Source organism: Notothenia rossii (genome assembly GCF_949606895.1).
Source record: "Notothenia rossii genome assembly, chromosome: 5".
NCBI classification, from domain to species: domain Eukaryota; kingdom Metazoa; phylum Chordata; class Actinopteri; order Perciformes; family Nototheniidae; genus Notothenia; species Notothenia rossii.
This window is the reverse complement of record NC_136903.1, coordinates 61,534,806-61,551,375: the sequence shown is the minus strand read 5'-3', so window position 1 is coordinate 61,551,375 and position 16,570 is coordinate 61,534,806. Positions and strand designations below refer to the sequence as shown.

General features: G+C 40.4%; 1 protein-coding gene across 4 annotated transcripts in view; it reads left to right on the top strand.

Annotated features, from left to right (window-relative positions):
• Nucleotides 1–16,570, top strand: part of stab1 (stabilin 1) — a 161,778-nt gene that overhangs the window by 104,014 nt on the left and 41,194 nt on the right. For all 4 annotated transcript variants that reach the window (XM_079682469.1, XM_079682470.1, XM_079682471.1 and 1 more), the window contains one exon: nucleotides 16,086–16,251. In XM_079682469.1, coding sequence (XP_079538595.1) covers nucleotides 16,086–16,251 — 166 coding nt within the window. The remainder of the gene's footprint in view (nucleotides 1–16,085; nucleotides 16,252–16,570) is intronic.

The following is a 16,570-nucleotide window of genomic DNA, read 5'->3' as shown; positions in this document are numbered from 1 at the left end:
AGCTAGAATTTGAAAATAAACAACCGGAAAAAATATGCCACTTCCTTACAGAGCCTTCCACAGATGACATTTTTTTATGGATTTTTTGTCAAAGGACTTAAGATATTCATTGCTATCGGGATGTTAAGAGCATTCCATGGAATATAACAAAGAGTGTATCTCGAGCCGGTTTCTCAAACGTACCTACCCCACCTTTAACCTTTACACATAACACAGACATATAAAATACAGAAAACACAACTAAGTAAACAACAAGACGAAAAGCAGTCACTACATTGTGCACATTTGGGACATTAAGGTACAGATGGGGCACTGAATTTCGGACTCCAGCTTACAGCTTCCTGCCTACGGCCTGCCAAAGACCAGTATCAAGGAATGTTAAGCCCTCCCACTATTTTCCAAGAGGGCGTTGCCAGATTTTCAATTTCAGGTTTTAACCAGGAGATGGCGCTTCATTCACAAATACAGAAAGACAAGTTTCATGGACTTTCAGTTGTGTTTTGAAGAGCATTTGAACACATCAATATTTTAGATCAACTAAAGTATATCTAATCGTGTAATTCAATAGTATATAGTCTTTATATATTAAATAATCATAATTATAATGTAAATGTTTACATTACACTTCTTTATTTGTTATGCTCATACTTTAACCTTTACAATCGTTTGCTTTAATATGCAGTATATTTTTGTGTTTGCTTCCTCCTGCTCCCTTTCGGACACATACTGTATGATTTATTATTATTATTAATATGAAGATATTATTAAGATAAGATAAGATGTTACTTTATTGATTGAACATTTTAGTTTAGAATGTGCTGTCCCACGGTAATTCAGAAGGCTCACAGGTCACATTCCGACCATTATTTAAAACAATAGGTGCTTTCACACCTTCTACAGTTTGATTTGTATAGAGGGAGCTCTGTCATTTTTCGAATTACCCATTTGCTTTCGGGGAGCCCTATTTTTCAGAGCACATCCTGCTACTAAATATGTCACACGCACGCTCTGTTGACTGGCGCAGCAGCGCGGATGCGATCAATTGCTATGAAAACACTCTTCTACTAATACAGACGGTGTCACTATGCCGGCGGATGTGGCCGTTGTTGAAGCCTCTTCAGGCTCCGCATCGGCAGGCCTCTCCCTCGGTGTGGAGCTGTCAAACTCGACCCTAACGCCGCTTACAGCCGGCCAACTAAAAGTTGTTTTCCGTTCACGTTGTCATTTTTAGACTCCTTCGCTTCTTTGCTTGTGAATCCAAAAGCTGTGACGCTTGGCTGTTTTCGTTTTGCCATATTTTTTTATTACACAGCCAGAGTTAAAAAAATATCAATATGAACATTTCAAATACCGCGCCGGCATCACCGCCATAATCATAGCAACGTAAGTAAGAATGCAGCGCCGCCACATACAGATGGCAACACCCAGACATATTCACAAATATAAAACAAATATTCAGAAACTGTAATGAACAATAACTATTATTTATTTCAAGAACTGTTATTTACAGAAACTCAACATTTCTAATCTGTGTAACACAAATATGCACGACTGTTTTGGGCTCCCCCTATTTATCTCAAAGTCAGCCTTCAGGGGAGCTCCCTCCCTCTTCGGGGGAGCCAAGCTCCTCCTAGCTCCCCCCCATTTCGAACAGTGTCTGTGGCTGAATGGCCAGCGATTAGGTGCGGCGCATTTATCATAGGTGATCAGAGCTAACTGCCTGCCGTCAGATTTCATTTAAAAAACAGATCGGATTTTAAGACTATTTCTGCGCTCATAAAGAATGATAAGAATAAGAATAATGCGTATTGAACTGGTTTCATTAATTACTGAGTTTATTTAATACTAGAACCGCCAATCGGGTCAATTTGTGTGATGTGTGTTGTGTGTGTGCAATGTAACTTTTTTTCAATAACATATTAAAGTCTCCCAGTCCGTGACTTTTCCTGAAAGTGTGTTATGTAGCACCCTATGTTGTTAAAAATTCCATTCTAATAGCGGGATTTGACAGGTTTAGGTAGGCCTATACAAAAACCTCTGGCGGTTCTAGTGTTAAGGTAATTAGGTACAGTAGAAGCCCTTTTTTATCAGTAACGAATTTAGCAGTTGAACATAAAAGTCAACTAACTGAGGGTCACTTGCAATGACAGTGTTGTGTCTAACTGTAAGCTTGTCACTCAGAGTAACCTACCGTTAATTTAGCTGCTGGAGAAGAAAGATCAAGGGGGGAGGGGGGGAGAGAGCTGTGGTTGATGGGCCATTAGTTGTGTAAATACACAGCTGAGAGCTGCCGTTTCATTCAGACTGTTTAAAAAACTGTAACAACGGACTATTTTTCTTAGCGGATGCATGTCAATTTAAATCAATACATACAACTATTTTTTAAATCAATACATACAACTATTTTTTAAATCAATAAAAGACATTTTCTAAATCCATAAAAGCATTTCAATTAATATTGGGAGTCATGTCGTTACTTTGTTGAGAATTTGGCCGTGTAATAAGCGGGATAATTTGCATCGACTTGTTCCTTATGGGGAAAATAACACCCGTCATGTGTGTGTAGAGGTGTGTGTGGTTAAAACACTTTCATGAAGTGAAGGAATTTCCTTCTATAAAACAGCTGTGGGCAGCAGTGAGTGTCACGGACATGAATTCATAGATCAAGGCAGACTGGTGCACACAGTCTCCTGTCCGGCCAGGCGACACGCCCGTTCTAAGCCGTGTCCCTCACTCACATCCCAAGCATCCCCACAAGTGTATTATGTTGTTACATCGTTTCAGATGTTATGTTTCAGTTGTGCTCTGTCTATGTTCAGTGATGCAAACTTGTCACCTTTCGGCGAAATTCGCAGTTTTGAATCCAAAATAAGTCGTTTGTGTGATTCATGTAGATCTGCAATACAAATATCTTTGGGGTATGGGGGGGGCTGGGACCCGGAGTAATCTGCGGCCGTGAGCTGTTATGTGCCATCATGACACGCATGGTGTTCTTTTTTTATATATTATAATGAAGTACGAGCTGTGTGTTCGAGTCTTCCTGCCTGTCGGCTCTGCTCATGGATGTATAATAAGGCTCTGCTGCTCCCAGATGATGGTCTAGCTTCAGCAGCTACATTACCTACGGGTGCGTTCGTTAATATTAACTGTGCGTCCGGAGTCACTGTGGCACAGACTGGACCGCTGGTGAACAGCTGTTAGAACGGGCTGTTCAGGTGTTCAGAGCAGAGCTCCCTGTTGGAGCGGCAGAGCGTGATGTGAACTGAAAAGTTTTTCTGTGGCAATATTATTTAAGGAATCGTTGAGCTAGCTAGCTAGCATCCATTGTCACTATCTGCTAACGTTAGCTTTAGCCTTCTATTTCTAATAGTTTTTTTCATAGACTATAAACAGAGGTGGTATAAGTATATATATTGTACTTGAGTAAAAGTAGAAGTACTCAGATCTTGTACTTGAGTAAAAGTAAAAGTACTCAGGTCTTGTACTTGAGTAAAAGTAGAAGTACTCAGATCTTGTACTTGAGTAAAAGTAGAAGCACACAGATCTTGTACTAGAGTAAAAGTAGAAGTACTCAAATCTTGTACTTGAGTAAAAGTAGAAGCACACAGATCTTGTACTAGAGTAAAAGTAGAAGTACTCAAATATTGTACTTGAGTAAAAGTAGAAGCACTCAGGTCTTCTACTTGAGTAAAAGTAGAAGCACACAGATCTCTTATTCATACATTCATCAACTTTTTCTTTTTCTTTCCTCTTTTCCATTATGTTGTCTTTTGCTCGTTGTCCTATGCTTGCTCCCCCCCTGTGTTGTCCTTTGCCTGTTCATGTAATGTTCATGTTCAATTTTCTTGTCCAACATGTTGTCTTCTGCCTGTTCACCCCCTTTCTGTACTTTTAATTTTTTTTTTTGTAAGCGACTTTGGGTTATTGAAAAGCGCTATATAAATAAAAGTTATTATTATTATTATTATTATTATCTTGTACTAGAGTAAAAGTAGAAGTACTCAGGTCTTGTACTTGAGTAAAAGTAGAAGTACTCAGATCTTGTACTTGACTAAAATTAATAGTCCCAGAGTGTAGGAATACTCTGTTACAGTAAAAGTCCTGCATTCAAAATGTTCCTCAAGTAAAAGTAGAAAAGTATTACCATCAAAATATAGTGAAAGTAGTGACAGTAAAAGTAGTCATTGTGCAGATTGGTCCATTTCAGAATAATAGATATGATATGTTTTATAATGATTGATCATGAAAGTGTTCTCAAAGCTGCTAAAGGTGCAGCTAGTTTGAATGACTTTGTATACTGCAGGGTAGCTTGTGGATTTACTCCAGGTGGAACTAAAGTCTGATTTAACACTTGATTATATTTCACTTAATTAATCCAGATCTGTGAAGTAACTAAAGGTATTAAATACATGTAGTGGAGTCAAAGTACACCATGTACCTCTGAACTGTAGTGGAGTAGAAGAACAAAGTAGCAAAACATTGAAATACGTAAATAAAGTACAAGTATCTCAAAATTGTGCCCAAGTATAGTACTTGTTGAGTTTATGAACTTAGTTACTTTACACCATGTGGCTATAAAGATAAAAAGACTTAAGCCTTGCACAGAGGCCTGAAAATACACTTTCAAAATGCTCAACAGTGCTGCCAAAATTATAAACTGACTGCTCCACAATTTGAAATAAATGCTTTTATATATTTCTATTATGTGACTCTTTGGCGTTTCTGTTATTATTAACACTGCTGCTTTAGTTGTTCTGACTGCTAAAATCCTCTGTCATTCCGTGGGGTGGGGGAGCCGGGGGCTCGGATCCTTGTCACCTTTTTCATACCCGATGAGTTTGCATCCCTGTATGTTAAAAAGCCTCAGTCACCTTAATTCATGTAATAAAAACATCTCAGGTCAGTAACACTCAAAGCTAAATGTGCAATACCATGTTCAGCTATGTTACTATTTATAATGTTATTGTTGTTACATCAGAAGATGTACATATTGAAATGATTTCTTAACTTACAGTAGGCTATTTTTTACAATGTGTGTTGGAAGGATTTATTAAATTACAATGAATATTGTCATTGTTGAAGGCTTTTAGAGAAGGGTGAACTATAAGCCTGAATTACATAACATTTTATACCTAAAAACGTAAAAGCCACAATAAATAAGTCACAATTATTGTAGTTATTTTTACCTCCCGTATTGCTTTCAACCCACCAGCTTTTATGGTGTTGTTACGTCACTAACTGTAAGCTTGTCACATACAGTCTATGGTCACTCAGAGTAACCTACTGTTAATTTAGCTGCTGGAGAAGAAAGATCAGGGGGGGAGGGGGGGAGAGAGCTGTGGTTGATGGGCCATTAGTTGTGTAAATACACAGCTGAGAGCTTCCGTTTCATTCAGACTGTTTAAAAACTGTAACAACGGACTATTTTCTTAGCGGATGCATGTGAATTTAAATCAATACATACAACTATTTTTTAAATCAATAAAAACATTTTCTAAATCCATAAAAGCATTTCAATTAATATTGGGAGTCATATCGTTACTTTGTTGAGAATGTGGCCATGTAATAAGCGGGATAATTTGCAGCGACTTGTTCCTTATGGGGATAATAACACCCTTCATCCAGATGAGGATCCCTCCGCTACACTTTGGGATCCTGATCGACCGACGAAACACCATTCAAATATACATATTTTTGGTGAATTACTGAGTTTAGGCACGTTAATAATGTTTTAATGAAGTTGAATACAGTATATTCATATGTGTCAGTGATTTCATGTCAATTCGGCGAACATAAACATAAATGATCGTGGTGAAGATGATGATTAAATTAGGATTAAAAATCGAGAGCCGGGCTGCATTTCCTCCCGTTCGTTTTTTTCGAATAACAAAATTATTTTGTTTAATAACAACATGGTGATGTCTCTTATTTAGCTCAGTAGTATGATATCCGTGACATATGGATCTTAACAAAGTTCCGCTGTACATCCAGCATACTGTATCTCACTTTATTTCACATGAGCTCCAGTGTGGAACCCTCTTGATTGAATAACATTAATTAAAAAATAAATCATACTATCAAAATACTACAACGAATGATAATAAGCTTGCAGCAGGCCTACATTCAAACTTTGGTATAGGTCCAGGAAATGACATGTGTGTACAGTTGACATTTGTTGTGTGAGAATAAGTTCTTATTTTGTTCTTTATATTCTCACTTGGAGAGAGAGAGAGAGAGAGAGAGATAGAGAGAGAGAGAGAGAGAGAGAGAGAGAGAGAGAGAGAGAGAGAGAGAGAGAGAGAGAGAGAGAGAGAGAGAGAGAGAGAGAGAGAGAGAGAGAGAGAGAGAGAGAGAGAGAGAGAGAGAGAGAGAGAGAGAGAGAGAGAGAGAGAGAGAGAGAGAGAGAGAGAGAGAGAGAGAGAGAATACATTTGCCTCCGAGTCCTGCATGGACTGTATTTTAACATTGGTCATATGGTAGTACTTGGAGAGCCAACTATTTTCTCAGGTGGTACTTGGTGTAAAAAGGTTGAGAACCACTGGTCTAAGTAGTGGGTCTCAAACGGTTTGGTAATCATTTATGTAAACAAGTATTTCCAAGGCACACTTTTATATGATCATTATAGTTATATAAAACAAGAGAATAACAGGTAGGAAATCATTCCAACTCATACTATAGGACAGTAACACAAAAATACAGTTTAAAAGGGGAGTGATTTGTAAAATATGCATAAAGAAAAAGTAAATCTGTTTACAGTTCGGTTTCATATGGGTATTGTTGAGATACCCATATTGTTGTATCCATAGATTTAGTCCCTAATTTTGCTCTCAAAGTGCAGCAGATTGATGCATTTAACTTCAATTGCCCCCGGACCCCCCTAGAGGAGGTGAGGTCCACCACCTGCCCACACCCCCTGTCAAATTGTCCCACCCACATTGAGGATGCTTCCTACGCCCATGCTAACTGCAGCAGTGGAGGTATTGGATATACAATTGCTCTCTTAATACAAACTGGCAGACTGGTAGACTAATACAAAATCAGCGTCAAAACTCAAAGACAGACTGACATAGATAGAAAACAGGTTTAGGTAAAAAAAAACGGCAGTTTGAGCTAGTTTAAAGACGGAGAAGCGACGAACAAGCAGCGCCAGCGTCCTCTCCCTCACTCCCAACTCACAACTATTGCTTGGCTGGCCACAATTTTCTCTCTTCATACATAATTTGCTGATCATAATGTAGAGAAATTTGTCACGGCCGAACTATATGCTCATTTAATGAAACGGACACATATAACAAACACAGAGACATCAGGTGTTCATCTGGTATCCTAAATACTCTGGGTAGTATATTTAGCAGATTACAGTTTTTTACTTGGAAGCAATAATGCAGCACAATATTGGAGGAGTGTGCAAATAATCGCATTTTAATCGTAATTATGATTTTGGCCTGCCACAATTACGAAAACAACATAGTCGAAAAAACTATTATTTGGCTTTGCTAGGTTGTGACAGTGCACTGCAACATATTTGACCTAATTTATTTTTGGTCTAATTTATTTGTATTTATCATATTTATATGTTTAGTAGCTTGTGGAAGTGCGCTTCAAAATATTTGTTGATCTTGTTTATTGGTATTTATTATTTTTATATTATTTATTTAAATGTAAATATAAATGTATAATTTATTTTTGTATTGGTTTTTCAGTTGAATTATACGTTCAGGGTATTCAATAGTTAAAAACATACTGTTCAAATTATTATTTGTATTTGTTTTAAAGTTCAATAAAGGGATATTTTCAAAGTCAATGAATAATCGTATTTAATAATCTTGATATAAATTATTGACCAAAATAATCGTGATTATGATTTTTGTCATAATCGAGCAGTCCTTCAATATTGTCAATACGTTCTCTGACAGGCTGTCTCTCGTGCCCTGGCAGGACGTTGCTGTGGAAACACTGTGATCTTTGAACACACCTGTCAGTCGTTAACTAAATCCAGTGGTAATCTAAAGATGTTCAGAAACGATGCAGGAATGTGGTACAAGAATCCCAAAACGTAATAGATCAACAGTTAAAATAGTCAGCTAAGAGTGAGCTAAAATGAATGGATATTCAATTTCAATTTCAAACCTTTATTTAAAGGGAGGGAATCCTCATGACACGCATTTTTAAATAATTATCATCCGATAAAACAGGCCAGTCTCTGCCAGTCTTCTTTTTATTTATTTTTATCCGATGACGTTATCAGTGATTTTAAGCTGATTAATTACCGAAATAACATCAACCCTGTGGGCGGCGCCATTTTGACGAGTCACATGACTTATTTTACCGGAAGTGACGTGAACTATGCGTTTGGTGTCGAGGACAAATTGACGTATGTGCTTTGTTCATGTTGTTTACTCTAGTTACTCTCACAATTCTATTGAAATATGCCTCATTGTATCGCAAAACATTGCCACAATTCGGATAGGAACAATCCACGGAATGCTCCATGTGCACGTGCACGTGTGCTCCGTGAATGCTCAGGAATGGTTTCTTTATTTGATTGATTAACTACTATGGAATTTATTCAACTACATTGTACCATTATTATGTTAGGACTCCTAGCCTACATTGTTCTATAAAGAGTGCATTCTGTAGATATGCTTTTTGATTTCTTTTATCATGGCTATACTCATACTTGCCAACCTTGAGACCTCAGAAATCGGGAGCATTTCAAAATGCAAAATAGGGGGGTGGGGGGGGGGGGGGGGGGTGGGTGCTATTGAATCGCCGGAGCTGTTAGATTAACATTAACATGCTTATTGTAGTTCTAAGTGCAATGCCTTGCGGCCTGTAGCACCATCCTTGATGGAGCATACAGTATGTGTGGGCTGGACCTGTATTTTACAGGAAAGGAGTGAGCAGAGAGTAGAGTAGTTGTCGATTCTTGTTCTGTGACTATCTGCCTCACCCTCTCAGACTTTCAGTTGCGGGCGCTCCTAAAGAGACGTGTTACCATGGAAACCAAACAATGGTGTAGCTGTATTAAAGTCAGAGTGGAAACGGTCCTGAGTAAATCTGATTTTGTCAGAAATCGGGATAAATGCGGGAGAAATATGACCCCGGTAGGAAATCGGGAGGGTTAACAAGTATGGCTATACTTAGTAAAGTTTTGGTTTTGAAAATTATCTCTCATTGTCGTTCATGTCCTTGCCATGCAATTGTAGACAGAATCCATTTGACACGCTTTAGAATTAACAACCATAAACTTCTTATTGAATATGGTCGATACACAAATACTCCTGTAAATGACAGGTTGTGCAAACATTGCCATGAGATTGAGGATGAAAATCATTTCCTCCTAGAAAGTAAACGTCATTATAAAACTTTTGATAAAGTAAATTCAATCTTTAATCCAGAACTTCCTAACCAAATAAAATGTCTTTAGTTGATATGTCCATTAATAATAATAATAATAATAATAATTGTAAAGTATATAATGCTAAGAAGAAAGGGCTGTACCCGTCAAATTTACCCACCTTTCATTTATTGGTTCAACCAAAGAGGTGCGTTTCACATCCTTCATGGCAACCAGTGCTGTTCTCAACACAGCTTTTTCTAACACCACAGTGTCAAATTCCCTGTGTAAACATATGCAATCCAAATCGTCTGTGAACAGTTTATTTTCAAGCTCTTCAAGCTCATGACAACATAAGAGGATTGTCCATGGCTACACACCGATCGCAAGTACACCATTCATGTACAGGTCTCCCTACTCGCCCCCCGAAATCAATTGCACGAGTAAAGGGATCGTCTCCAGCAAGATCACCGTGCTGTTCATCCTCATCGTCACTGTCCCTGGATTCCTGATGGTTCTGGTCACTTGGCTCGAACCTGTATGGCTGAATTCCCCCATTCAATCTCTCCACATTGCTCAAAACTTCTTCCTCGGCTGACGAGTCCGAACTCAAATACTCCGCCCTGTTTTCGTCGAATGAGCTGTCGTGTTTACAAAGTGAACGCATAGATGACGTCACAACCTCGTTTTTCGGATCATGTGACTACTGAAAATGGACAAAATGACAGCTGCCTGACGGAATGTACAGGTTTTGATAAAAAAGAGCTATAAAATCATTATTTACCGGGGAATATCGCTGATTTCTTCAGGGTATGGTTTAAACATAATGTTTCACTAAATACTGAAGTTTTTATTAACTATCTAATGACTGGAGCCTTCCTTTAACCATGTGGTTTTCTCAGGCAAAAAGCACTTTCTTTCAAGATAAGATCCAATCTTCCTATTCCAATCCCAAAAAACTATTTTCTATCTTCTCCACCCTCTTGGACCCCCCCAAAGCACCTCCCCCCTCCTCCCTTCTGTCAAGCGACTTTGTTAACCATTTTGAAAAAAAGGTTGATGATATTCGCTCTTCTTTTTCTGACTCACCTTTACTCACCGCTGGGTCACCAGACCCTCCCTTCACCCACACACTGACCTCCTTCACCTCTGGGTCACCAGACCCTCCCTTCACCCACACACTGACCTCCTTCTCCCCTCTCTCTCCAAGTGAGGTTCTTACCCTCGTTACCTCTGCCCGTCCTACCACCTGTTCTCTGGACCCTATCCCCTCAAACCTCCTTCAGACTATCGCTCCTGATATTCTACTATTTCTCACCCATTTCATCAACACTTCTCTAACTTCTGGTCACTTTCCAAACAGTCTCAAGGAGGCAAGAGTAAACCCTCTCCTTAAGAAACCCACTCTCAACCCGTCTGATGTTATTAACTACAGGCCCGTCTCTCTCCTCCCGTTCCTGTCTAAAACAATTGAACGCGCTGTCTTTAAACAACTCTCCTCTTATCTCCATCAGAACAACCTTCTGGATCCGCACCAGTCTGGTTTCAAGGCAGGTCACTCAACAGAAACTGCTCTCCTTGCTGTCTCTGACAAACTGCACACTGCTAAAGCAGCCTCCCTCTCCTCTGTCATCATCCTTCTGGACCTGTCTGCTGCATTCGACACGGTGAACCATCGGATCCTCCTTCGCACTGTCCAAGAACTTGGAGTTTCAGGCACTGCACTTTCCCTCCTCACCTCATACCTCAACGACCGCACCTACAGGGTTACTTGGAGAGGGTCCGAGTCCGACCCTTGTCAATTAACTACAGGGGTCCCTCAGGGCTCGGTTCTTGGTCCCCTCCTCTTCTCCCTGTACACAAACTCGCTCGGGTCTGTCATTAGCCCGCATGGTTTTTCATACCACTGCTACGCTGACGACACCCAACTAATTCTGTCCTTTCCCCGCTCAGAGACCCAGGTCGTCGCACGCATCTCTGCTTGCCTAGCAGACATCTCTCGGTGGATGTCTGCTCATCACCTCAAGCTCAACCTTGACAAGACTGAACTGCTCTTCCTTCCGGGAAAAGATTGTCCCACTCTTGACCTAACAATCAACATCGGCACCTCTGTTGTTTCCCCGACTCAGACTGTAAGGAATCTGGGTGTGGTCCTAGATAACAAACTGTCCTTCACTGCAAACATCGCTGCTACAACCCGCTGCTGCAGATACACGCTTTACAACATCAGGAGGATACGTCCCCAGCTGACCCAGACATCAGCGCAGATTCTGGTCCAGGCTCTCGTCATCTCACGCCTAGACTACTGCAACTCCCTCCTGGCTGGTCTACCTGCATGTGCCATCCGACCTCTGCAGCTCATCCAGAATGCAGCGGCTCGTCTGGTCTTCAACCTTCCCAAATTCTCCCACACCACACCGCTCCTCCGCTCCCTTCACTGGCTTCCAGTAACTGCTAGAATCCACTTCAAGACACTGGTACTTGCGTACCATGCTGCGAATGGATCTGGCCCTTCCTACATCCAGGACATGGTTAAACCGTACACCCCAGCACGTGCACTCCGCTCTGCATCAGCCAAACAGCTCGCTGCACCCGCACTGCGAGGGGGACCCAAGTTCCCGTCAGCAAAAACACGTGGGTTTGCTATCCTGGCTCCAAAATGGTGGAATGGGCTCCCCATTGAAATCAGGACAGCAGATAGCTTACACATCTTCCGACGCAAACTGAAAACTCATCTCTTTAGACTCCACTTCGAGCGATAGAATTACTAACAAAGCACTTATATACTAATAAAGGGCTGGCTTTTTAAATGCCAGTTGAGTAGCACTTGAAATGTTTGGCTCTATGAAACCTGATGTACTTATATGATTCTGTTTTCTTAAAGGTTGTATCTTCCTGGTCGAATGCACTTATTGTAAGTCGCTTTGGATAAAAGCGTCAGCTAAATGTAATGTAATGTAATGTAATGTAATGTGGTCCCATTGAGATCATCAATCTCTTTTTCAAGGGAGACCTGCAGCAAGTACAACATGAAACAGAAAACAACAGAAAACTATAAAGGACATTATATATCATATTTACATACCTATAAGCATTGACAAGTACCAAAAGTATCAAATAGCTTTGCACCTATCCGAGCTTTAAAAACATGCAGTGGAACCAATTTGCTCAGTTTCAAATATTTTTGCAGACTGTTCCAAGCAAGAGGAGCTGCGCACATAAAAGCTTTTGTACCTGAGGCAGTCCTTGCACTTGGCACATGTAACAAAACCACATCATGTGATCTCAGGCAATAGCTACTGTAAGGGAAACTTCTGTTTAGCAATGCAGTGGGAGTCACCGACTCATGAAGGAGACACGGGAAGAGCAGGAGCTTTGATGTCAAACACTGATGGTTTATTTAGGAGCTTCGGCCGGAGAATTCACATCACAAGTCCTAGAGCCAGAGGTTCTGACTTCACGGTAGAGTTGCCACGTCAAATCTGAAGAACTCTACCCCAGACCCATGTATTTAGCTAGTTCAGAGAGAATAATCAACATGCTGCATAACAAGATAGAATCATAACACCTCTATCAGCTGACGCCAACAGGCAGGAACATAGAATCATAACACCTCTATCAGCTGACACCAACAGGCAGGAACAGGGAGACAGAGCACTGAGAGCACAGCAGCCAAGGTTGCAGGTTGGTGTGCTCAGTCAAGACAGTTTGAACTGATAAACTGGGTCAAATTTATGGACCTTGGAAAATATTTTCCCAACAGCTACCTGCAACTCTCTGTGTGATGGGAGTTTACCCAACATGGCTTTATATATGAACATGTACCAATGACTGAGCCTCCGTACAGTAAGTGAAAGCCAGCCTGCCCTGGCATATAGGGTAAGTGCTTTACAATTTATATCAAATCTCAGTGCACTGTGATAGGCTGCATCTAACTTGTTCAGGTAATGGGCAGGTTCATTCATATAGATCAGATCAAGTCCAGCACAGGTAAAAAGATCACAGTGACTAGCCTTTTCCTGGCCTCAAGTGAGAAACAGGACTTGTTTCTGAAAAAGAAACCTAGCTTCAACCTCAGGTTTTTAAGCAGGTTATCGACCTGAAGTTTAAAAGAGAGGCAATCATCAAGCCAGATACCAAGGTATTTATAAGAGGCAACCACTTCAAGTATTTTTCCTTGCGCAGTAGCAATATCTGAAGTGGTCTCTGGTGTCTTTTTAGCTTTTGAAAATAGCATTACCTTAGTTTTATCAACATTTAACCTATTGTGAGTTTGGAAAATTGCACAATATGAATCTATTTTAGTATACCTCAACAATGGAATTATGATCAGTAGAAATGGCCATGACATGGAACCTTTAACAACAGCCTCCTCAATGGAGGGACCTACACAATACATCACGGTATCGTCCGCATACAAATGTAAAGTTGCTCCATCCACATTTTGACCTAAGCTGATGATATAGATGGAGAATAGTGGACCTAAAACAGAACCTTGTGGTACAGTACACCATTTGTAATGTTTAACCACTCAGAAGTGAGCCCATCAAAGTGAACACATTGGGACCTTTCAGGGAGGTAGTTCACAAACCACCCCACTGCATGGCTGGATATGCCAATACTGGCCAGCCTCTGCTTCACGATAGGATGATCGAACGCTTTGGAAAGATCAATAAACAGAACTGCACAACTCTGCTTATTGTCTAAGATACCCGCAATATCATTCACCACTTTCATTGTCACAGTGATGGTGCTATGTTGCTTTCTGAAGCCTGACTGATATTTAGATAGGATGTCCTTTTTACATAAAAACTCCTTTACATGTTCACTCAATAGGCTTTCAAGAACCTTAGAACTGACCATTTAGAGATGGGCCTATAACTATTTAATAAAGTGCCCTCCCCTGCTTTTAGTAGAGGCAGGACAAATACGCTGACTTCCATGTTTTTGGAATTGTGTTCGTGCTGAGGGAGAGGTTAAAACAAGTAGTGAGAGGTTGTGCAATAACATCTGCAGCTATCTTTAAAAGAAAGGTTCTACGTTGTCCGGGCCAGCCGGTTTCTTAGGATCTAACTTGGTTAAGGCTTCATGAACAACATCAATAGTAAAAGGAGAAAAACTGAAAGGGTTTTCCAAACCACATTGTTCAGAGTCACAGACTGTGGTACTCACAGCAGCAGAGTTAGAAACATAATCAAACAGAGAGCCACAGGACACAAAATGCTCATTAAAACAATTTAACATAGTAGCCCTGTCCGTTATAATGCCAGATGCTGTGGTAAGGCAAGGAGCTCATTACGGATTTCACCGGTGGATATCGATTGAATTGCTTTCCAAAATGTTCTAGGATTATTCAGGTTTTTTGTGGTAACTGACAGATAATACTTAGACTTAGCACTTTTGATTTGTGATGTGAAGCTATTTCGTAGCTGCCTAAAATGAAGCCAGTCTACCTCTCAGCCTGATTGCCTAGCCTTTGCCCAGGCCTTGTTTCTCTCATGTAGGAGAATAGACAATTCAGCAGAAAACCAAGGATTATCTCGTCCCTTCACTCTAAATTTACGCAGGGGTGCATGTCTGTCAATAATTTCCATAAAACCAAGATAAAAATAAGACCATGCAGTTTCAACATCATCAAACAGATCAATTTTTCCTCAATCAAAATCAAACAGATCATGTACAAAACCCTGCTCCACAAAATGTTTTGTGTCTCTCTTTATGATAATGCAAGGTTTAACCTTTTGGACCTTTGTGTCCCTAATTGTGGCTACAACACAGTGATCACTCACATAATTTGCAAATACTCCCACAGATGAGTATTTATGGGGAATATTAGTTAAAATGAGATCAATTAAGGAGGATTTACTAGGGGACGTAATATTAGGGTGAGTAGGACTGTCTACAATCTGTGTAACATTTAATGACATACAAAGGTTTTTAAAATCCTCTGACACTGTAGTTAACAGTAGAACAGCAGCTTCTACTGAAGCCTTCCGAGTAAATCGCCAGAACGCAGACACCTCCTCATCACTCCACCGCTCCCATGTTTTTTTTTTGTGTTGCCATAAGTTAGTCTCTCTCCGTTGGTGCGCTGGGCTAATGCTAATGCTAATAATGCTAATGCAAATACAATGGCGGCTTCACAAAACTTTTCCGAGTTTTACGGGGCGTGGTTTGCAATCCGCCCAGCCAATCAGAAATGGGAACCTTTTTCTCCCATGAAAGTACCTGCTCTCTGGCAGGGACTAAAAAGGGGGTGAAAAGGTTCTCATGAACTAAGTTCTAGTTCCAATTTTTTTTGGTGTGAACGCAACATTTCAAGAACTATCGGAAATATACTTGGAAAAGTACTCCGGTGTGAAAGCGCCTCTTGACTGCTGAGGGGGGTCTGTAACAGCCCACCACCATGACCTGTTGGCCCTTTGCCACTTCAATATTCAAGGCTAAATATTTGAGTTGTTTACTAATTGATTTGGAAACCAACGTGGTTACACAAAACGTATTCTTCACATAAATGGCAACGCCATTAACAATACAACTTATGCTATTAGTACTTACTCAGCGGGGGCAATGTTAGCATCGGGACGCGCACCCAAGTTTCAGTCAAACAGTCAAAATGTCTCTGAATTTTCTAGTTGTAGACGTTGCTTTATACTGATAATACTGAAGTATACTTTTCAGCAGTGCATGCTGGTACTTGTGATGCACCATTTATCTCGCAGTTGTTGTTCTTCTTCTCTGACAGCTGGGGATGCATCTGTGCGTGGCCGGCTGGATGGAGGGGGGGAAGGTGGGATACCCGACCCGCTTCCCCTCGGTCAAGTGTGGAGACAACCACGTGGGCCTGGTTATTTATAAAGAACCTGTGGACCAGAGCAGCATGTACGATGCCTACTGCTTCAGGCTCAAAGGTACTGCGGCAGCACAGTCTGTGTTCAGACAGAGGAAGATGTTTTTTAATCGGCCCAGATTTCAGCTCCTAAACGGCATATGTTGCTTTCGTTTGTTTTTGTTAAGTCTGCTTCAGCATCACAAAACCCCTTGTCTATTCTGGTGATGACTCAGACACACATTTATAATTCGCGACGAATATTTTCATTACTCATTCTGTCACTTATCTCTTTATACTACTGGTCATACTCTTTCATCTTTAAGGGTTGTTGGTGGCATTTTATAATTTTAACATTTGAAAATATATAAAAATATATATTAGATTAGATTTATTGACTT